Source organism: Nasonia vitripennis, chromosome 1 (genome assembly GCF_009193385.2).
Source record: "Nasonia vitripennis strain AsymCx chromosome 1, Nvit_psr_1.1, whole genome shotgun sequence".
NCBI lineage: Eukaryota > Metazoa > Arthropoda > Insecta > Hymenoptera > Pteromalidae > Nasonia > Nasonia vitripennis.
The window spans coordinates 6,706,747-6,730,917 of record NC_045757.1 but is presented as its reverse complement, the minus strand read 5'-3'; the positions used below and the strand labels follow the sequence as shown (position 1 = coordinate 6,730,917).

The following is a 24,171-nucleotide window of genomic DNA, read 5'->3' as shown; positions in this document are numbered from 1 at the left end:
AAAGAGCAGGCAATCGAATCGATATCTCTTTTTAACCGACGGTATAATTTGGAATACAACGGGTGAACTCACCTTTCTACTGGCGTGTGGGCTGCGGGTGGGACGTAGGTCCCACCTGACGATACGTAGCTCCTTTCGGAGGCCCCCGACGATATGGACGCGCAGGAGTTGCCGATGCGCCCAGACGCACTGTACCTGTCCTTGGGCTTGGGCAGCGACAGGTACTTGTCAGCATTTCCACGGGCTGGCGAGTACCTGCCGGTGGTGGTACAGTGGTACCGGTCGGAACCGGTTGTGGAGAATCTCGCATCGCCGACCAATCCGAACCTGTCCATGGTGTAGCGGTCGCTGCTCTGGGCGGCCGACAGGTGCTCGTAGCCGTTGTCCCTATCCGCGGCGTAGCTCTGTATGGTCTTTGATAGCGTGTGATGATGGTGGTGGTACTTGTCGGAACCGCTGGACTGTTTGCCGGATGATTGCTGGGACTGCTGCGGCTGCTGGGACGACTGCGATTGCTGGGAGTAGCAGCTGGCGACGTGGCCGGACGGATTCGCGCCGTCGGGCGAGGCGTAGCGCGACGACTGCTGCTCGCCTAGACTCGCCGATTGTGTGCCGATGCTGCTGCTACCACCGCCAGCGCTGCTGTTGAATGTTTGATGATGCGCAGCGCCTCGACCACTCGTCGTCTCAGTCAACGACGGCGAGGACGACGAGGACAGCAGACGCTCCGTTGACGAGCTGGACGTGTACCTGTGGAGGATCGAAACATTGAGGATTACCGATCAAGAACCCTTTCAAGAGCTGACCCTATGTTATGCACGAGGATCGATCGCTTACCTGGCTATCTCAGCAGCGGATTGTCGGGCGTCGTGAGCAGCGCTGGTGCCGGACAGGTATCGCTCGTTGCCGAACCTATCGGTGGGCCTACTCTGAGCGTATCTCTGCATCGCCAGGTCGTTGAATCTATCAGTGCTGCTGCCTCCAGCGTATCGATGCCCGGAGGAGCTAGCGGATTCTTGGTATCCTTGAAACCTGGAGGCGAATTCCGAGGGTGCCGGCGACGCTCGGCTGTCTGCGTACTTCTGGCACGCGGCTTCGAGGGCCCGGTCCGTCGAGTACCTGCGCGCCTGCTGCTGCTGCTCTTGGCTAGCGCTCGCCGACGACGAGCCCCCGAGTATCCTCTCGCTGGACGAGTAGCGCTGGTGCGCGCCCTCCGGATTCGGCGAGCTCGAGAGGTACCTCTCCGTGTTGCAGGCGATGCTCGCGAACCTGTCGTGCTGCTGCTGCGACTGCGACGCCCCCTGGTGGTAGCGCTCGTGTAGCGGCGAGTCCTTGAGGTAGGTGGCGCTGCGCTCGCCGCTGCTGGACTTGCCGGCGAAGCGCTCGGGCACGGGCGCGTGTATCGGCGACGAGGTGAGCAGCCGCTCGCTCGAGGAGACGCCGTACCTGGCGACGGAGGAGGTGGACGAGCCCGCGGACAGAACTCCCAGGACCGGGGAGGCCGAGGCCAGAACTCGCTCGGTAGAGGCCGCTGCTCCGTAGCGTTGCTGCTCTTTAGAGTCGGCAGATGGCGCGGAAGTGGTGGCGCCGACGGCTCCCGAGGCAGCGCCCCCTGCCAGCAGTCGCTCGGCCGAGGCGAAGCGCTGCTGCTCCTTGACGGAGGACATGGGCGAGGCCGGGCCGGCTCCGGCGAAGAGCTCGCGGGCGCTCGAAGAACCGGCGGAAAGAAGACGATCAACAGCAGGGTAGCCAGCCAGAGACTGCGAGGAGGCGTACTTGTCGCTGGCGCTTGGCGAGAGCGGCGGAGGGGGCACGAAGCGGTCGCAGGCCGGCGCCGGAGAAGGAGGCGACGGGAAAGTCTCCGGAGAGAAAGGATTAGCGCCGGCTGCGGCAGCGACGAGCACGCTCGAGTTTGCGTACTCGCTGTTGCTGTTGCCGCTGCTCGCGTTGCTCTGCTTGTGCTGGTGGTGCAGGGACTGGGACTGGTGATGAGAGCGCTCGGCAGCAGCTGACAGCTGCTGCTGGTAGGAGCGATAGTCGAGGCTCCCGGACGACTGGCCGGCGTCGGAGTACCTGGAGTAACGGTGCTGCTGCTGGGTGTCATTGCTCTGGGATGAGGAGCGATGCTCCTGGATGAAGTTGCCGGAGGTGTGGGAGGAGGATTGCTGCTGCTTGTGGTAGCAGTCGAGGCCAGAGCTGCCGGCACCGTAGCCGCCGCCGTTAGCCGCGGAGGCGCTACTGCTGCTGCCGCTGGCCGCCGATACTCCGTGAAGCGGAGATGCTGGTAGGGCCGATTGACCGTACTGGCCGTTCGGGTGCTGGTGCAACAGGAGACGTTCTCTTCGGCCATAGTCGTCGTCTGTCGGCATCCTGGTGGCCCGGGGCCCACTGTCAGGACATCTGTAAGAAGAAAAAACGAGAGCTTTGCTTTAGTGAACGAACATAATCTCAAAAAAAAATCGATTTATAATTTCAAATTTCGCGCGCGGGGCTAATCGAACCGAGGGCGCGATGCATCGCAGCAGGTAATCCTCGGTTTAATAAAACTAGCGCAATAAATAAAAGGCACTCCTGCAGGCTCTAATGAGTCCGAGAGAGCGCGTGCGTGTACCATTAGTTCCGCGGCGTTATTACTAGTCGCTGCGAAAAAAATCCGGGGAATATGGCATCCCCACAAGCGTAAACTTGAGCGTCGAAAATTAAAAATGACGAACACGTACGAGCCGCCAGCGATAAAAGCCATTAGCCTCGGCGTTACCGTAAATTCGGCGTCGCGCTCCCTCCTTTTATTATTTTTCGCGCGCGTGAAAAAAGCTCGCCGAGCGCGCAACAGCTGCGCTCGCGCTTTGAAGAGTCCTGTGCGGCCGGCCCAATAAAATGTTCGCGCGCCGCCGCGACGCATAATCGACTGCGAATTAGTCGGTGCAGCCGAATTACCCGACCAGAGCATGGAAAATATAGCCTCGCGAATATAACGACTACATCGAGGCCCAGGCGCCACGTTTGTCCGCAAGGGAATAATCGATGGGTTGTGTGAGAGCATAATTTTTTTTAACGGCTTGGGGTGGAGACTATACGTAGGAGCTTTTTTCTCCGCGCGTGTCTTTTGTTTGAAGATAACGCGGGAATAATGTTCCGGTGACGACGATGAATTATCAGGAGGATAAAGAGGCTGAAGATAATAGGATCCTCAAGCCTTTATCAAGGACTCCGACATCTCTCGGGAGAGAGAGAGAGAGAGAGAGAGAGAGAGAGAGAGAGCGGGTTACGTAATGTCCAATAACTTCCCCTCCCCTTCTCCTCGATTCGCATAAAGCCTCGTTGCGCAACGACTTCCGCGCCATTCGTTGCAAATCAATTACCGCTTTTGCGTCTTCGTTTTGCCGACTCTCCTTCTCTCTCTGAGTGTCTACGTCTATATAAATATAAACCAGCGTTGCGTAAAGCCTGCAGGCTTCTTTTTTTTCCTCGAGGGAAAAAGAGAGAGAAAGCGAGGGCAAATGAAAAAGTACAGGAGAAGTATAGAGTATGGAGCTCGTGGAAGTTTACTGCAGTCGCGCATTGTAAAGATAAAACGCACCTGCGCTACTACTGCTGCAGCACACGGCTCGGGCAGTTCACCCTAAGTAAGTGAGCAATCTCCATCGGTTCCGCAAGTGCCAGACGGTAAAAAAAGCTCGTGAACCATACGCGTGACGTCGCGTCGATGCTTATCGGTTGTTTTCCTACGCCTCTGTACTCTCTTTTCCGTCGGCCGTTTCGCGCCAAAAAAGGCGATTTCAACGGTTTCAACGGTTGAGCCCAAGTTAGCGTGAGGTAACGCCACGTGGCAAGTATATACGTGCAGTGTCTATCGTAAACAATCAAAAGTTGTTTTCGAGCTCGACGATTGCTTCGTATACGTCTCAAAGTATCCATTTTTTTACTGCAGCACGTGTATACCCAAGGCAACGTTTCTCCTGCAGTATAACCAGACCCTCGCCACAGCTGTGTACGCAAACACAAAGCGCAATTTTTCCTCGAGCTTTTTCTCTCTTTTCGTCCCTCCTTACAATGGCGTCGTGCAACTGGAACGAATGAACGAGCCAACGGACGCGGAGAAAGAAGGGGGAAAAACAAGAGGCAGTCGGTCGGCAGAAAAGTTACCCCCTGCCGGTATTTGCAATTAACAGTTGACGCATTGTATGTGTGTGTGTGTAAGCGTAGTTCAGAACGAAATTCAAATCATTAGCGCGCGTCCAGTTTCCATTAACAGAGCGGGAGTGACTTTTTGTTTTTCACGTCCGTGCTTTGTTTTTGTTTCCGTGAGGATAGCGAGCGAGAGCAAGAAGCAGCGGAAATAGCCTCGGTAAATGGCTCTTTTGAAATATGCAGTCGGCGCCGGCTATTCTTTTCGCTCCTGCAATTTATACCGACGACGACTCGCGGAATTTCATATAACTATATTTGTATACGCGCGCGCGCACACAGATCCAAAGGCCAATTACTCGAGGGAATTGTAACGTTGTTAAGAATCCAGGCGACGTGGCCTTTGTTCGGTTGGAATTTTCGGGCGTCTAAGTTTCTACCTTATCGACACTGCGTGAACTGATAGTTTTTCAAAATAAATGCAACTTTGGTATAGTGGCGCAATGAAGTTATTAATTGAAACTCGATTGATTTATTTTCAGTTTCGCGTTATTGTCGCTGAAATTACTTCGATTAAATTTTAATTAAACGACGCAAGCACGTTCCATTGTTTGGAGTATCCACGTGCGAAGTAAATTGTCACGCACGTCCACTTTACACCGAAATTATATGCCGACGGCAAATATGTACACGGAATTCACACAATTTACACGGCGTCACTTAATAAGACGCAAACTGGGCGCAGGCTATTGATCTTCGCGATCGATTTTCTCGTCCAGCTGCAACGAGAACGATTGTTCTCTCTCTCTCTCTCTCTCTCTCTCTCTCTCTGTCTCTCTCTCTCTCTCTGTCTCTCTCTCTCTCTCTCTCTCTCTCTCTCTCTCTCGGTGGATTAATTAATGGCTGATTAATTGGAAGCCGTGACTGGAACTGGATTTAGGGCATATTTATGTAATAATGGGACAATCAGGACGGTTCGACGCAGTATAGACTCCGGCGACTAATTAATTATCCAAGGAAGGATTCGAAAAAGACTTTGATGGAGAATAAAGTGATATACTCTGGAATTCACAAACGTCACGTCGAGCTGTCGGTGAATACCTGCTACAGAGATTTTTTCTAGGAAAATAACGAGCTTCGCTGAAACGAGTAATTAGTTGTTAGTGAAACTATCTTTAAAAGAAAAAAAACACTGTACGTTTCCGGAGAAGAAAATACAACGTCGAGCTGTTTATATTATAATAGCCAACATCAAGCTCCGACTCAGTAAAAAAACAAGCACGACGAGTTTTCGCGCATTTTCTCTCTCTCTCTCTCTCTCTCTCTCTCTCTCTCTCTCTCTCTCTCGTAAAATTCGTCTGAATTCAAAAATACGCAAACACGTCGATCCGAGCTCGTACAATACACAGACACATACAGAGGGAAAACTGACGCGCCTGGTTTTACATGATTTTCAGGGAATCGAGCTTCGCCGGCGGAAGTCCGATTCGTCGGGGGAAGCTTGACGGCTGTAGGAGCTCGGAGAGCGAGAGAGAGAGAGAGAGAGAGAGAGAGAGAGAGAGAGAGAGAGAGAGAGAGAAAGGAGGGATCGTATATGCTTTTACGAGACTTCCGGCGAACACTCTCCTATTCACGGGCGAGCCTTTTCCCGATCCGCCGTTATTATTCTGGATATTCGTCGCTACGCTGCCGAGAGAACGATATATTGCGTCGTGCGCGTGCGTTATTTTACAATAATCGAATATTTGTTTGTTTTAACGTGATGTTGTCCGATCGATTGGCTTTTGTTTGCAAGTTATTTTGTTTGCACTACGTGTCGTGAATGAAGTATCGGGTTGGGATTTCACGTAAATGTCGCTGTTTTGACGTTATTAAAAGTTCCACGTACACGTGAGCTTTAAAAATTGACGTTTCGCGCAATATGTTTTTCGAAAATTCGCGCGATTGAAAATCCCCGGATACTCCATCTCCGGAGGTACAAGGAAAAATATAATCAGAAACGCATTTGAATTATCGTCGGGAGAGAAGCAGCTCCTCTACATCATTCAAACTCTCTGGCTCGCGCGACACTTCGCAAACCCGGTAATCCTTTTTTAATGTACCCAAACTTCGGGACATTCGAGCCGGAAGGATTTTTACAAGCGGATATATCCTCGCGGGCGTTCGAAACAATGCGGCGTGGATTATGGGCTATGTTCTGTATATATATAAACACAGCCTCGCTTCGGAGTTTCCGGCCGCTTAAATAAACTTGACCCGTAATCCCCGCGGTTCGTGTTCCAAAACTTTTTCATTTCTTCCGAGCCGATACACACCGCGCGTCGAACGATTACGCAAACAATTACACTTTTGCGTAAATACACGAGCCGAGAAGTTCTCGCGTCGAAATTTTTTCAAAAACGTACATATAGCTCGTTACAGTGCGATAAATCGCATTAGCCGTATACGCGTCAGAGGACGTGTGTCACGGCGACTTATAAAAACCCTGGCGCTGCAGCAGCATCAGGAGCCACGCGGGCGCGCGTCACGGTATTACAGATAAATTTGTCAGCGGCGTGTGCAGCGACACCGTCGCGTAATTTAGGGTCGCGTCACGGCTGCTGCTGCAGGAGCGTAACTATTTTTCATGCATCCATCATCCCTGCATTATTGATGGAGTTACGCTCTCGCGCGCGCGTCGCCGTCGCCGTCGTAAGTCAGGTGAGAAATTAGATTGGATTAATAAATAATTTACGGGCCTAGAGGCCAGCGACACACACACTAACGTTGTATGAGTATAACGCCCGAATGACAATTATTCTTTGATGAGAGTGTCGGAGCCTCGTAAAATTTTTCTCTCTCAAGGTATATAAGGGCCGAGAGGAAAAAATGACGTAATTTTCTGTGCCATTGAGTCCACGGATCGTTAACTCTTTCTGCAGCCGAGTGCCGGGATATTAGAGCGCATTACGAGCTAAGGGGGGGGGGGGGGGGGGCTATGCATCGGCGAGCGCCGCGAACGATTCGATTATCGTCGTTCCGGAGCTTGCGCGTCGCTGATAACCTTGGGGGACGACGATGCGCGGGAAAAAATAACTCGTCGGGCTCTCATCAGTCGCCTGTGCGACGGATTTCGCGAGGACGCGCTTATACATAATTCAGCTGTTTGACGAACGTGTCGCAGTTTTTTAATTTCCCGCCGCAAGCTCGATAATTCATAGATGAGCGTTCTCTCTCGCGCCGATAATTAATTTCTCGAAAAAGCTGCCAATATCTCCCGCGCACGCACTCATTAATGATTAAAATACGCCGCGGATACACAGCGTCGTTGAATATCGGCCTCGCCTTCCATTCATCGACAGCTTTATTACTCCCTCTCTCGCGTCCGTTAAAAAGCTCGCGTCTCCAGCTTCGCCGCATAAAGGATCTCTCGCATCGAGCCAGCGAGAAGCAGTAAAAAAGTGACCTGATTACGCTGCTGCCGCTTATTAATACGCGGCAGTATAGCAGGCTGCCATCTCTTTCAGAGAGTCGACTAATTATTCGAGACGCGCTGCTGAACCGATCACTCGCGCGAGCGCTGTTGTCCTCGAGAGAAAGCCGGATTCTTTTTCTTCCTCCACCTCTCGACGGATATATCGATCGCCGAGAAAGAGCCTTTGTACGTCGCGCGCGATTTTTTCTTCTTTCATCGCGAGAGAGAGAGAGCTGCATTCTTCTCCCGCGAGCTATGCTGACGTGATTAATTTGTTTATATCCCCCCCCCCCCCGGGCGAGAAAGAAAGAGTTGACGCGATTACACGCGTGCGCGGATAAACTAATCTCTGAAAAATTATTCACGCACTCGTGTTCCTTTCAGCGCAGCCGCTATACTGTTTAACCTACATTATGGACGCGGGAGAAGCGCGAGTACGACTTTTCCCAGTTAATTTTGCGCGGTCGCGCGGATCGTCTGATATTTCCATTGAGCGGGTAGCGGCCTGATGGAAAAACTCTTTTAGCTATCGGCGAAATGAATGATCGGAATCGCGTATTTACAAGGAAAAGGCAACGCCGATAGCGAGGAATATTGAATGCGAGATAGCGGGGGGAGAGTTCGATATGCTATGCGACTTTCTATGGAAAATGAAAAAATTAGCCGAGTATCTCGAGTTAATATATTTTCAAACGTATAGTAGCGAGTATAGGGTGTAACGAATTCGAAATTCGACGTGGTACATGTTTCGGTTGAATATTCCAAAAATCCTTTTTCCAACACGAGAGAATTCGACGGATTTCGAACCGTAACGGATGAATGTTTGATCGAATTATTTTCGATTGCGCAAATTTCCAAACGGTCGAGTAGAGCGAGGAATATTAGATTATTCAGACGTTTCGCCGATTCGATCAATCGAGTTTATTGTATATGATTCTCTATAAATATAATAATCAAAGAGATAAAAAGTCTTCTCATATGCATTTTCTCACAGCCAACCATGAAAGGCCGACGAGAGCGATATATATGGATCATTGGCGAATGAGAAAAATAGTCATAACGGCTGCCGATATACAGCCCCCGACGATGCAAATACACGGCGGCGATGATAAAGCTCAGCACTAGGGGGGGATTACACGGGTTCGCGTATATAAAACGCAGCTGCGGCGGCGCGATTCTCGACTCACCGAGAGCTGTATGTGTTATATGCGTGTGTATAGGCAGTCGCGAGGGCGGACGAGAGAGAGAGAGAGAGAGAGAGAGAGAGAGAGAGAGAGAGAGAGAGAGAGAGAGAGAGAGAGAGAGAGAGAGAGAGAGAGAGCATATAGATGTATACGACGCCGCGGGGGCGTCGTAACGACATTTACGCCGCTGGGAAGTATGGGGAGTGTGAGGTATCGGACGATTTATTTGTACTCCCTCGAGAATTTTCAGAAGGACGTGCTAACTATGCGCCCATACGCGAGGGTAATGGCTTCTTCGATTTTTCGACGCGGTCTGCACACCGGCAACCGCGATGATCTCTCCTCTAGCGAAGCTCCAGCGAGCCTCTAATCCTCCGACGGCATATGCGACTATACGGTATACTATATAGGATTGTCAGCCGCAGTCTCTCTCAGTAGTCGGATAAAATAACTCGTCCGATACCAAAACGGCGCGCCAACTTTCGGAAAACTCGACATAGTCGAACTCCGCCCTAATACCCGGCCAGCAGCGAAATCAGGTCATCCTTGACTGCTCGCGTCCCCAGCGGTCAGTTCCACGGCAGCAGCGACGTCCACTTCCATCCATCTAGCCAACAACAACAACAGCAGCAGCGGCGCAACAACAAGAGCACTGCGAGACAACTGCTCGAGAAGAAGTATATATATATATATATATAGAGAGAGAGATAGGATATAACTTGGTCGTCCTGACAATCGCGACAAATTACAGGAGAGAGCGAGCTGTCGCGCGCGATCGTTAAAGTTGCAGTCATCCCGGGGACCGACGACGTCAGAATTTGAAGCGCGCGATAACGCTCGCTTTATCATCGGCGACTTCCTCGATGGCTTTGATTCCCCGGAAATGACCTCGCTTCCCTCTCGCTCGTTTCGGATCTCCCGAGAGAAAAACTACACGGAGGTGCGGAGAAAAACTTGCGGTGTATTACGCCGGGATTCCGACGTCGCGCATAATCCCCCGGCCGCTGCACGACGACTTTGCTCGAGAAAGTGTGTTTGGGTGTGTGTGTGTGTACACACGTAGAGAAGCAGCGCGTACGCGAAGACTTAGCGAGAGCGCGCGGGCTCCTTAATTAATTAGCCTTAATTAACAAACGTGCTCGAGAAGGGAGAGAGAGAGAGAGAGAGCTACGCGACGGCGGTGCGGCGAAAAGTCGTAAAATTCAGCCCGACGGGGCTCTCCACGCGCAGCTTTATGTATGTATGGCCGCGTAGTAGTCGTCGTCGTCTGCGTTAAATTGCGCGTGCAGCCGCTTGGCTTGGCTTAGCCCGGCTTTGACGATAAGCACTCGAGAGATGTGTTTTTGAGCGCAAGCGCCAGCCCACGAACCCTTATATAAGGTGTGTGTACGTCTGGAATGTTTACGTACTCGGCCCTCCGACGTGTTGCTTTTAATTTGTTCGATGTTTACCTCGATGGAGTTTGTTGTAAGCGACGAAAAATTACCCTCGAACTCGCTAGTGGGAGAAACGATCGAAGCACAAAGGAAGCCCCGTATACGCCTAAAAAAAAGAAGGAATATTTTTCGCGCGAGTTTCCGAGGTAAAGATACTCTCGACTCGCTCTCTCGGCGCGGTGGCGCTCGTAAATTCCAAACTACGACCCTCCTCGCTTCCGCTGCAAAAATCCATTTCCCAGTCTCTGCTCCGCGCTCTCTCGCTCCCACTCTGGCGGTATATACGAAACTCATTATCGCAATGAAGTGCTTGTGTATTTCCACGGTTATATGATGCACGGCTGCGCGAAAAACTTTCGCCGACGCACGTCGACGCGGCTTAATTTATTAATGCCCCGCGGCTTAATCGGCCGACGAAAGCGCGCTCTAGTTGGGGGTGTTCTTTTTTTGGCGGGTAGAGTTTTTTAAAAAAAGAGGAGAAAAAATGCAGCAACTGCAACTATATAGCTCGTATACAGGGATTCTCTCTTATAACGTCGTATCAAAAGCTCGCAAAGCGCTGGCTCGGCTCTCTCTCTCTCTCTCTCTCTCTCTCTCTCACTCCAGCATTCAAATCGATACTTCCCGCAGCACACACGTGCACATGGAGCGAGAGCGGTTTGGCGACCTTATACTGCCAATATAACGGCCGCGCTAGCGCCGACCATTTATAAGGACAGATAAAATCGTCGCATTACCCGGAGAATTGTGTCGGAGCGGCCAAAGAATTATACGAGAAGAGAGAGAGAGAGAGAGAGAGAGAGAGAGAGAGAGAGTCGCCGAGGGGATATAAGGGGGCGGAGATGGAAAACGTGCGGCGGAGAAATATGGAAAAGCGAGCGCTGCCGGCCAAAATGTCGCTGTGTTGCATGACACACGGACTGTACTACTGCATTCTACGCACCGAGTATATAGTCTCAGTTTTTCTCTATGTGTGTGCGTAGAGCAGTAGATTACAGTAATTTTTGTCTATCTCAGCTAGGGGTTTGGGTTGTTATGCTGAATTTGAATTTCCCGCTCGTAACTTTTTTAATAACGACGAAGTCTATCTCACGGCCGGACGACGTTTTAACATAGATACCACGACGAGCTGCTTCTCTTTATCAGAAAATAGCATTAGCTCGTGCGAAAATTCATTTCCTCGGGCTCTTCCTATCACCCGAAAAGCAGCGCAGCAGCGTTCACTCCCAATTCCTATATACAGTTCACAGCAGCAGCGCAGGAGCCAATATCCCTCGGAGTATATCTCAGACGCGTAAAATAAGAGCGAAAACGCTTGTAAGCGACCTCATCCCTCGACGCGCGAGCGCAAAACAGTGCAGAAAGAGAGCATATAAGAGAGAAAGCGCGTACACACACAGGCCCTCCCGCCTAGCAGTTTGCGAAGGAACAAGCTGCAGTGGGTAGAGAGAGAGAGAGAGAGAGAGAGCGCGCGACGAAAAAGGAAAACAGCAGCATCACGAAAAAAACCATTATCGCGCAGAGCGTTCGTGATTCATGCGCAACGCTGAGATACGCAAAGTGCTCGACGTCGTCGTAAATATTGTCGCTGCTGCTGCTGTGCTGAGAAAAAAGACGAAAACTCCCTGCCGCGCGCACGGGAAATAAGGAAGGCGCGCGCGAAGAAAGTTCCGGGGGGTATACGCTTCGCCCGCCGAAACTTTGTTCTCCCTCGCAAGCTCCGTCTTCTGTTATTATACTCGAAGAAGAGGAGGAGGAGAGCAGACGACGATCACTGCAGACGCGTATACGCAGGTATTTTTATACAACGTTGCCGCCCCGGCGACGAAAACGTCGTAATAGCGCCATCTACGCGGAGGGAGCGGATTACAGCGCCAACTAGCGGTGGAATTTCTTTCGCATCGGTGAGAAAGCTGAATTATAATTTTTAACGCACAGAGCCGTGAATAAAAGCTGAGACTCTCTCGCGCGTCCGTCTCGTGAAAAATCAACTCCGCAGGCGTGTGCCCCCTTCATAAACAAGGAAGAAGAGCTCACAGCTTTCTCTTAATGGCCGTCGAGTCGTTCTTTGTCGTCTTTTTCTCCATAGAAACGAAACTGAGCTTTCCAGACGGATGGACCACTGTGGAGGCGAGATTTTATTCGCTGCTTTATGGAAGAGTTTCGCTCCCAAGCCGTATAGCATACCGTTATCACACGACACGGCTCCGCAGTTCGTCTCGATGCCAAAACGCGCTGCAGGTCGGGTGCGTGTAACCGGGTGAAAAAAATTAGCGTCGAAAATTTGATTCGAACTTTCGCGGTATGGTGTAATGTATACCCTCTAGCGAGCTTTTGCTATATCTCTTTAGCTCGCCGGCAGCGCAGAAAAGTCTGGAAATTAGCCGGGACGCGCAACAATAGCGGCTGCACGCAGTTGGCTCGGGTAAACGAAACCGCGTCGGAGGCGCAGGAGAGAAAGTTTGCTCCGCGCGACGACGCAATTTTATTCTATTCATTATACCCAGAAGAGATCACCTCTCTCGCGGTGCCATGTCAGCGTCTGGTATTCCGGTATCGTCTCTCATTCGTATATCCAGCCGAAACCACACTGAAAAAAAACACAGCCTGCCACCGTAACGACTGTTCAGTAAGAACAACGGTGTGCCACTGGTAGTTTTGGCGAGTCGCGAATCGTAAAATTGGTCGCTTACGCGGGACACCAGCAAAAACGACCGAACTGATTCTTTAAAACTGCTGAACTCTATAACAGTAATCTTGGCGAGTCTTCGTACAATGACGGATTACTGGTGCGAGTTCAGTTAAAATGGCTGTGCTTTTTTTCAGTGCAATACTCCGCACATATGCACGGCCGAGTCTCTGTTCTCCGCTTCTCGCAAGCCTGTAAATCTGCTCTCCTCGTGTGCAGCGGCAGCAGCATCGCTCGCCGGAGAAACGCAATTTTAACTTGAACTCGCGGGAGGAAAGTTTGTCGGACCCCATGAAACCCTCTCTCTGTCTCTCTGCGATATTGCACCAACAGCAGTAGCAGCGCGCGCGGGCAACTTTCAGTCTCGGCGCTGCACACAATGCGTGCTGTATATTTCGCAATTTAATTGTCCCGCGAGTGTATAATACCCACTGCTATTCAGCTTGACCCTTTGACTGCGTGCACTAGCTACTGCAATATTACTCCTTTGTCATGTACACGCATCGTTCAATTTGTAGCGAGAAAGAACACAGCGGCGGCGTTAATAATTGTTATAGCCAACAATTATTGCCACGGGCCATTAGCCCTCGACGAAAGATCCGCGTAATGGACTGCTGCTAGTGTGCGTATACTGTATACCTGGGCCGCGGACAATTGCGAAAGCCCCCCTCTCTCTCTCTCTCTCTCTCCCAAGAGACGCCCCGCTCACGCGGCTTTATGGGGCCGTTAATCATTTTTAACCGCGCGCTAACGCCGCGGCGCCATCTATCGGTGCATTACGCGCCCGCGCGAGCATTAGCGGAATTAGCATACAGCGCTGCGCGCCGTGCTTTGAGAGCCTGTTTGTTCGCGAGCAATTTCCCTGCGTCAGGGGCTTTCAGACGCCGCTTTTTTTTTAACGCGCCGCGCGCGCGGCAAAGCCATTCGACGGTTTTTAACGCGCGCGCGGAGGGGAAAGCTCTCGGCGCCATCTAACCGAGAGATGATGACGACGGCTGATGGATACATTAGAGAAATTAGCTTGATGGAACGTTAGTTTTTTCCCTCCGCCATACATTACGACGTTTAATCCGCTGGACACGCGGTCGTGCGAAAAAAGCCTCCGGGAGCGAGATGCAAATCGTAGGCCTCTGGGCTGAATCAGCTTAAGCCGCTGCAGTTAAGATGGCTAATCGCCGGAACGCGGAAGCAGCAGCAGCTTCTATTAATAAGCTCCGCGCGAGTATTAAACGCAGGTGGAAATTATTCCGCGAGTGCGCGAGATTTGCGAGGCATACGACGAGAGATATTCCGTGATGCGCCGCGCGTTTCTCCCCAATGCCATTAGGCGGAGTCAGCTCCGTCTGATCGCGCGCGAACGTTACTACTGGCGGCTTGAGCCAAATTCGAGTAATCCACTGCGATCGTAAACTGCGGGTAGCTCTCGATCTATAGTCGGCGAGCGGAGAGAAAAAAAAAGGAACGGCTCGAGCTTTTCACAGTCAAGTGTTGGGGAATTACGATCACAAAAGTATGCCCTTCCCCGATATATAAAACCGGCCAAAGTCGAACCTTATTGCGCAAGTTTTTGGCATTTGCGAAGTCCCCCTCCCCTCTCTTGCGCGCAATTTTGCAAAATACGATCGTCTTTTTTCTTGGCACATTTTTCTCTAGCTCTCTCTTGTCCAAAAAGTTCTGCAGCGGTCGCCCTTCGAGTCTTTTTCTTCTCTTTTTCCAATGGAAACGTACATACAAAAGAGAAACGAGCGCACTCCTAGGTCAACTCTCGAGCATCGCGAAATTTTTCAGAAAAGCGGCTTGGCTCGCTACTTAATTATTACTAAGATCCTCTTATTTCAATCCGTGTCCCTTCAGCTAGAAAAGGAAGGCAAATACGCGCGGCTCTCTTATTCGTCTATTTGCCTGCAGCTCCGCGCGCGGAAGAAGAAGACGTGCCAGAAACGTGCCAAGGTCGCGACATCCGGAGGAGAAAGACGCTACAGCGTCATGCGTTATATATTACACACACACGCACACACACGCACGCAGAGGATATCGGGTAAGTAGAAAAGAAATGAGCTGCGCTGCAGTTGAAGAAAGGACGAGATCTTCTTTGTCGCTGTTACTGCGCGTATCTCGACCCGCTTATACGTTACAAGGTCTCTTCCGCGGAAATTTGGAACGGATTCTCGCAGCACAAAGGAAATCCGAGATGCATGTATCTCTCTCCCGCTCGGCTTTGAGCGAATTATTGAAGAAAGAGCTGGAAAGACGAAGAGGATGATTCTCGGAACAACCGGGAGTTCCACTTTGTATCAAATTGTTTGTCCACGTCGCTTTGAAAGACCCGATGGCCGAGCTCTATATTCACTCTCACGCAGAGCGAGTGAGCGACGAAGAATAATTAGCAATTAAACGCTACTTGTCTAACGTATAAAGACACTCTATTAATACAGTGTCCTAATTAAAAATTCGCTGTGCACGAGACAATAATAAATACGCTAGTCGCCATCAAAGACAGAGAGAGAGAGAGAATTTAATATCTAGTCGTCGCGAGCGGGCGGAACGAGCTTTTTCTCGGAAAAAAATTCTCAACGGTCGAGTTTTTAAATGCTCTTTTGCGCGCGCGATTGATGAAAAAACGTGGGGAAAAAATCCCGGTCGAACAATAAAAAAACTCCCGCACTCTTTGATGCTTTTAAACGCTATCGCGCCGTGTACGCGCAGTAGGGGTATAGGGTAATTAATTGTATCGACGCAATAATACCCGGGCTTTACGGACTAATCTCGCGGACGCGCTCGCGCAAAATCAATAAACCGAATATTATTCCACATGCGCACTCGTTGCTCATAGCAGCAACCGCGTCGCCGCCTCGCGTATGCAGCATGCATATACAGCTCGAATTAACGCGGAGTCGAGCTTCTGATGCTCCGCTCGCGAAAGGCTGTCATTAATTTTCGACCAGTAGCTGGGAAGATACGCCGCGGCGGCGAGCAACCGAGCGTGTGCGGGGACGAACTCGTAGTCGTAGTATAATCGGAATACATCGATCAATCAGTCGAGGCATTCATCGATCCGCTGACGCGTACGCGACAAAAGCCTCATTTGTACTCAGCGGGCTCTCTCGTCCTCCTGCACCTAAACGCGATTCTGCGCTACGAAGGTAACATCTCGCGCGGAGAAGAAAAGATTCTTGGAGAGACGTTTCCTTGGATTTTCCGGCTGCACACGCCGCCGAGGGAAGATTTATATCGGGGCCTTCGAGCGCGGGGATGAAAAATTACGAGGGAACGAGAGGAGAGAAAGAGAAAGAAGAAACGGCCGAAGACTGATTGGCCGATGCCGCCGCGCGTCTCTCTCTTTTTTTATTCTCTTCCTTTCTTCCTGTCTGTCTGGCTGTCGCGCTGCGCGATGCCTTGCGGCTGGAACATAATTATACCGCGTTTCTTTTTTGTCGCGAAATTCGATATTGATATAAAGGTTGCGAGATCTTTATAAAAAAATAATCGCACCAATCGTCTCGATGGCACTCGTCAAATTCATCGTTCTCCGAGTATTTGTTCGCCCTCACTTTTCTGTCGGTCGGAAATGATTTCCGGACGCAAAGTTTTTCGATAAGCCTGAGAGCTCTGCGGTCTGATCCCACACACACACACACACACATACATACAGAGGCGCGCCGAGAACGAAAGTGGAACGAAGCCGGTTATTATAGTACAGAGCAGTAGACATTCCTGCGCGCCCCCTAGCGTCGCGAAGTTAACAGAAGTGCGTACACGCCTATGAATCATCGTTTTCCTCTCAGACAATGAGCCCGATAATCGTGTGTCTATATATACGTATCCTCTCTCTTCCGAGTCATTGGCGTTATGAATTTCTCGCGAGAGACGTCTGCAGATCCGAGTGTAGTACTAGGGGTTATTGCGGGCTAGTATAGTGGTGGTAGTCTCAGCTCTCTCTCTCTCTCTCTCTCTCTCTCTCTCTCTCTCTCTCTCTCTCTCTCTCTCTCTCTCTCTCAGTCCGAGTTTCGCCTCAGGAGCACGCGGAGTTATCGAACCCTCGCGGCACGAGTCTTTACTCTGTAGCCCGAGGGTGACCACCGCTGAAAGTTTCGCCGAGTGTGACGCCGCTAAACTTGCACGGACACACAGCTATAAACAGTCTTTTAGCGCGATCTTTCAAGTGGATCCTTGTCCCCTTCGTTAGACGGAATGAATATTTCCGAGAGCTGTAGGGTCACCGACTGCAAGGTCGACGATTCCTCAAGCTTTAGACTTTCGAGAGACACTCTTCCCGAATCCACAAAACAGACAGAAAGCCGATATCCTACTCCGCCCCTCCTATCCTTTGATAATCAAAACGCGGTCGCTCAGGAGAGCATCTAAAGATTTTTTCAGCCACGAAAAGTGGCCCCCCTTTCTCTTCCGAGATTCTGGGCCGCCGAGCTTCACCCAGCAGCAGCAGCAGCAGCAGCACGTCGATCAATATCATGCTAAGCGCGCAAGCTCGCTACCACTCGTCGTCTTCTATCTCGCTCGCTCTCGTGGCTCCAACGAATTATAACTGCCTCCCTCTCTCTCTCTCTCTCTCTCTCTCTCTCTCTCTCTCTCTCTCACCCTCTCTCTCTTATTTGTATTTTATTTATTTGCGTATTCCGTGTAACTTATATATTATGTGCCTGTCATGTATTTACTATTTTGCCGTGAAGGCAAATAAAGCCCTATCTATCTATCTATCTATCTATCTATCTCTACGTGTGTTATGTGCAATGGATGCGGGGATTGCGTGTGAATTAATTACGCGACTGGCGCGCGCGCTCTGGGATCTCCCTCCGCCGCGTGTGTGTGTATGCCATAGTCGTACCTGCATCGGATGCGTGTTTATTTACTTGCAGCACTTGCGCAGCTTGAGGGTATGTGTGCACAGTGTGCGCTGTATATGCGCATGTATACGTGAGAGTCTCTCTCTCTCTCTCGAGGATTCGAGACCGTGGGAGTGCATTTGTTTATTGGAGCTCTTTTGCTTGGAGATTGTAAATATGAACGCGAGAATGTGCCTGCTGAATGACGCTCTTGGAATTTCAAGCTCGGGCTTGTGGGACGCGTGCGTCATATTATTGTTTTTTCGGAGTGCGAGTGAAGAAAACGCTTTTTCATCTGCGGTAATAGTGTATTCGTATACGTTGAAATATTGCGCAGGAGTTGACGTGTAAAAGAGCGGACGCGACGCGATTATAAATAAATCACAGTTTTCGGGTTAGCCCGGGAGCGAAAAACTGATTAAAATAAACCGTGGCGAAGAGGACACGTTTGTCTTTTTTTTCTAAAAATAAAAAATAAATATATACGGAGAAAGGAGAAAGAAGTAGGAAACGGGGTCAATCGTCGCTTTCTAAAACAGTAGAGTGTACAGCTAGCAGCAGCTCGTTCATCGAAGGAATGACAGAAATCCACACAATTCGCAAGCACGCGATATGATTTCGGCCCGACAATTGATTTCAGAGCTCTGCCCCGCCGCCACCGCGGCAGAGAGCGAGAGGAGCGCGCAATTAACTCTCGGAGAGAGTCAACTGGCAGCGCGGTTTAGTCGGTTTTCCAATATATAGTCGGACGTGCGAATCAGAGCCGGTCACGTCGTCGATCGCATTCCATTGTGCGGTTCGTCGATGTTTTCGTTCCGACGAGAGATATTCCTCTTTCTCCCTCTCCTCCGCAGATTGGAATCCGAGGTGCGACGCGCGAAAGCTCTCCGTAGAGATTTACCCTTGTTTATGCGCCCGACGTAAAAGCTCCAATCGATCGCGAACTGTAATTAAGATAATTCGAAAGAGAGGCGTCAATCAGTGAGAGAGAACGAATCGTCGATACCGCGAATAATCGCTCTCTCTCGTTGTTGCGAGCCTAAACACTCCCGGATTGATTATACGCAGGCAGCCGAAGCGAGAGTCAACCGAGAGAGGGCTTGGCTCTCGCTGATTAATGCAATAGTTTGCGAGCCTCCGGGGATTCATCGACGAATATAAGTGAGATTCGAGTGGTGTACACAATGTGCACATACACACGAGAGTCGATTATAGCTCATTTGCGATCAGTGCGTGGGAAAATTGAAACTGCCCGCGAGTTATTGACAGTCGCCGTATCGCTAAAGCGCAGATGGTGCTTTACGCTTACTCTCGAAAGCTCCTCCGGGATATTTCGGACGTTTATAATTCTGCCTATTAGGACTCTCTCTCTCTCTCTCTCTCTCTCTCTCTCTCTCTCTCTCTCTCTCTCTATCCATGTACGTATTCGCTTTTCGCTTTCCGCGCCCGTGTGTTAATTATACGCGAGTAATTGGGAGAACATAACCTAAAAAAAATTCAAATTTCCCGTCAAAGTCTCTAACCGTCTCTCTCAGACTGGCGACACATCATTAAAATGATCTCGTGTATCAGAATTAATTGCGTGTGCACACAGGTGCCTATATATGTATAGCGTTAAAGAGGAGCAGAAGACATCGCGCACACATCCGTCGTCGCCGCGTCGTTAATTAAAACGAATGCGCTCTCTCAGGCAGCTTGTTATGTAACGCAAACGCGAAATTCGTAGCGCTCGAGCAATTAAGACGCGAGCGAACGCGCGCTGCACACAATTAGGGAAAACGGGTAGGCGCGCGGTCTCCCGCTGCAAATTGCCTCTCCGAAAATGCAGCAGGACTTTTGCGCCCGCGCCAGGTATAAGGATATGCGCGAGATGATGCCAACAGCGAGCGTTAATTAGTGAATCTCACCTCGGCAGCTCTGGAAACGTATATTATAACAGGATTGAATGCAGCGAACCTAACCTATACGACAGAGTCGATGGATCGATTCGCGTTCCTGTATAGCCAGAGCCACTGGGTACCTAGATTGCGCTCTATCCAGACCCTTGATAGAATGCAAACACAGACTGTGCGGAGGCGCGCATCTCGCGTGTCGCCTCTCTGTATATAAGCTATACCTATAGTCTACCTCCCCCCCTCCGCTCACTGGAACAACCGCCAGCGACGCTGCGGAGATAAAGCTCATTCGCCGGTGTGACGCGTGTTTGTCGTCGCGGCCACCACTTGTGCCTCGGGGACGCCGACTACGACGACGTCTCCTCAGCTGTACGTATGTGTGTGTGTGCGTGTCTCTGTGTGTATATGTGCTCAAGCGCTGTGGGTTATTATGGACGCAGCGTCCGACCGCTTGTTTATGTCGACGCGCGTCGAGTGTTCCGCAAATGCGACGACAAGCTCGCGGCGCTTTGCGAGCTTTCAATGCCGCCAGGCTGAAAGGTTTTTCGAAAAGTTTGTTTTCACGCGCGCACCAGCGAGAGGATTTTCTCACTCGAGGCGTACGCGGAGAAGTGGACCCTTTTGAGGTTATGTACATTCGTCGACTATACGACTCACAACTTGTATTTTTTTTCCAAAGTATATACTTCCACGAGAGATAGTGTAATACAGTTCGCGGTGTATGTACTGACTCCCTGACGCGCTTGGTCTCGCGAATTATGTTGACGAGCTTGAGGGAAGAGCAGAAAAAGACACAAGTAGGAGCTCCCTCTGATTGGAAGCTATTAAATTTCAGGATATTGCGAGTGCGTCGGCCGCCGACGTCGCGCGGTTAACTTTGTTACGCGTGAAATTACATTTGCCGCGGGTAAATTGCTTCAAAATAATTTCACTGCGCCCCCGCCAGCTCTGCACTCGTTCGCGTCGAGTCGAGCGAGTCACGGCCTATGTGTTTTTTTTCTGCCTCGCGGACGTTACTCGTCGCCGGGAGAAATCGATTCGGCGAAAACTCGCCCGATTCAGCCGAATATTTTATTACCTTCGACTTGCGTAAGTCGAGGGTATAACGGCTTCCCCCTACATACCGCATCGTAAAATTTTTAAAGACTCGCGAACCCTCGTCAACTGCCACTCTCTCGACTCTCACCCGACCGAAATCCCTTCTTGGAACTTATTAAAATTTGCGCATCCACTTTATAGCGAGCGATGATCGTTTAAATCTGCGACATCGACTTCCGCAGATTGAAAGTGAGTTCCGTAATGGAGTTGACAACTTGATCAAGGATCAAATTTTTTCAGCTTCTTTTTCGCTAAACCTATACACCCTTTCGATTGATAGACCGAATTCGTCCCGTCCCCCGCATAGACACACACTCGCGAAGGTGCTTCCTTGACCTGAGAGAGAGAGAGAGAGAGAGAGAGAGAGAGAGAGAGAGAGAGAGAGAGAGAGAGAGAGGGAGAGGGAGAGAGAGAGAGAAATGGAGATGTAACGGGGCATTAAGGCTAGAGCCCCCTATACGGCAGGAGTGGCGAAATTGTGCCCCCATCAGCTGCTCGCTTGGCGTCGCGTACGTGCCTCGATTTTCGTACGGGGATTTGCCCTGGCCGAGCCGTTAATCGTCCAATCGACCCGATTTTTCTCGGCCGATGCTGCTCACTCCGCGTGTGCTGTTCTCGACTATTTAAGGGGTTTATTCTCGCTACCGCCGCCGCCTCCTGCGATTAATGCTGCCGTCCTATGCAAATTTTCCCTCGATTATTCAGCTCCGTCGAGACACTCCCGCCCCTGTACGAGCCATCGCCTCGTTATCCGCTACGTAATTTGAAATTTCAGGGTAATTAAGGGGGCCGCGGCGCTGCAGCCCCCCTATTTACCAACAGGCGGTAAAGGAGCGATTTGTGAAAATCGCGTTTAAAAGTGCACCGAAAAGCCGATCACGAACGTCGCATACTCTGTATTCCCGATCATCATCGGCAATCGCATCAGCCCCGCCCCTCCTGCCGCCCGCGCATCATTTCAGCGTGCTGATCCGCAGCGGCCGAATGACATAACTCTAAATGCACGCCCGCTGCGGCGAACGGCAGACGTCGACGCTTGACAGCTGTCAGGCGGCTCTCTCGCTGCATTAAACGCGGCTAATTAATGCGCAGCGGCCGCAGCAGCAGTAGCAGCGGAGAGAAAGGCTGTACTCTGCTCTATCTCTCGCTCTGTGTGTACAGAGGCCGCTGGAGATCGATAGAGCCGTGCGTGCGTATCTAATCTCTCTCTGTCTCTCTCTCTCTCTCTCTCTCTCTCTCTCTCTCTCTCTCTCTCTCTCTCTCTCTCTCTCTCTCGCTCTTGCGCGCGAGTTTCAGCCCTTTGAATGCGTTCGTACCTCCAACGAGATTTCAATCTAGACGGCTCTCCATTTGAGTACTTTCCGATAAATGGGTATAGCGTACGTGAGTGTGCGGGAAAGCGCACGCGCGCGCGACAACTTATAGTTTTGTATTAACTGCGGGGTATCAAAGGCCAGTAAAAACGAATACGCTGCTGGGACGGAGGGAGAGTGTGAGCGTTAAATTATACGCTAGGGCAATAAAAGAAAATTTTTCAATATTGAAGTCACGCCAACTTTAACACGACTCCTATACGCAAGCTCACACGCTGCGGGGGTTGGGTGGCAAGAAAGAGGATTTTATCTATCGTCTTGTTCCACGCCATTTAACATAGAGAAACTTAAGACTACTAGCGCTACCACCACCGCGCCAGCAGCACCACGAGTCTCTGCGAGAGACAGAGAACAAGTCTCGGAAGCAGTGGAGCGCGCAACAATCCAATATCGTTCTGCAGCAGCAGCAGCAGCCGCTGCTACAATAATCCGAAAGTGGCGCCGGCGTGCGCACTGGGTGATGATGATGATAATAATAATAAAAGTAAGGAGACGCTTACAGTCGAACAAGCGGATAAGAGAATAGGCAGTCGCGCGGAGCGACGAGGGAAAACCAGACAAGCGAACGAAGCGATATGCGTCGATATCTCGATTAGACTTCTGTGTGTGTATGCCTGTGTCTGTCTGTGTGTGTAAGGGGGAGAAGAAGGGAAAATGCCAATTCCCCGAGAACGACGACGACGTTCGCACACTGTATTTCCGCGCAGATGCAGCTACGACGTCGATCGTTCCTGTATGTGTGTGTATATATATTTCTCGGGGAAATATTCAATGGAGTTGGTCGTAGCAGCAGAAAATAAGAAAGGCCGCGACGACGTGCCGGCAATATCCGCGCGTGTGCTTTTGAGCTTGCTTCTTTTGTTAAGGGTGAGAGAGAGAGAGAGAGAGAGAGAGAGAGAGAGAGAGAGAGAGAGAGAGAAAGAGAAATGTACGCTCTTCCAATTCCATCATCGCGCCCTTTACACTTTAACGAGCTCTTTGAAATTCAATTCCGATGTATAATATACACAGGGACGTAATTATGCGAGCCATTCGCGAGCCCGCTGCACATCGGCGAAACTCGAAATTCCTGTACGTGGCTGTTCGAAATCAAGGCGATCCCCCTGTCTCTCTCTCTCTCTCTCTCTCTCTCTCTCTCTCTCTCTCTCTTTCGCAGTAAAAACGCGTCTACTACGTAGCACCATCAAAAGAACGAATAGGATAAAGAAAGAGAGAGAGAGAAAAAGAGAGAAAAAAAGCATTCCATGCGCCTCGCCTGAAAAAGAAAGCAGCAGCAAGAAGGGAGAGATAAACGAACAAAGGTACAGAGGCTCGGCAGTAGCGAAAAAAAGCTCGCCCAGCGGAGAAGAGAGAGAGAGAGAGAGAAAAGAGAGCAGGCGAAAGGCGAAGCGTACACAAGCTTTTGAATCCGATGGAAATTCCATAAATTTTAACGACCGCCCCAGCCTCTGCTGCACTAGGACGCCCCCTGGCGGCCCGTAACCCATGCGCTTGCGCCGCAGCCTATCGATCCGACGCGTCTCTCTCTCCCTCTCGCTCTGTGGAAAACGCTTTCGCTCCGGGAGAAGAAAAGGGGGTTGCTTTACCGCGGCTCTCTCTCTCTCTCTCTCTCTCTCTCTCGCTCTGTTGTCGAGAGGGGTCAGAGGGGTGAGAGAGTGTATATAGCACGGCTGCTGGCTCTCTTGCAGCGCACAGCGCGCGTACAGTCCAAGACGACGACGACGGGGGCGCAAGCTTGTTTAGCCGGAGAGTCGTTAGACGCGCGATATTCCTTCCTCCATTAGGGAAATGAATTCCAGCTCGACCTCCCGTGGTTAGCTCTTTTTACGCCCCCTACTTCTCATCCTCCTCCTCCTGCTTCTTCTTCTTCTTCTTCGCGGGCCTCGTCGAAGCATTTGATCGAGTCGAGTTTCGCGAGCTTTGTTCGGGGCGGCATGAAAATACATTTAATTAGTCACCTGATACGCACGACCGAATATCGCCGCGGATAAACGTCGTCTTTGCGAAGTCTGTGTGTCTTGGATTCGAAGCGGCCCGCGTGCGCGAAGCGGAGCTTTTTCCTGAAGGGAGAAC

General features: G+C 50.8%; 1 protein-coding gene across 4 annotated transcripts in view; it reads right to left on the bottom strand.

The window, feature by feature from the left end:
* LOC100121978 (inactive rhomboid protein 1) overlaps positions 1-24,171 on the bottom strand; it is a 97,971-nt gene that overhangs the window by 44,760 nt on the left and 29,040 nt on the right. For all 4 annotated transcript variants that reach the window (XM_031921907.2, XM_031921909.2, XM_031921910.2 and 1 more), the window contains 2 exons: positions 838-2,400; positions 73-750 (listed from right to left, as the gene is read on the bottom strand). In XM_031921907.2, coding sequence (XP_031777767.1) covers positions 73-750; positions 838-2,369 — 2,210 coding nt within the window. In that variant the 5' untranslated portion in view covers positions 2,370-2,400. The remainder of the gene's footprint in view (positions 1-72; positions 751-837; positions 2,401-24,171) is intronic.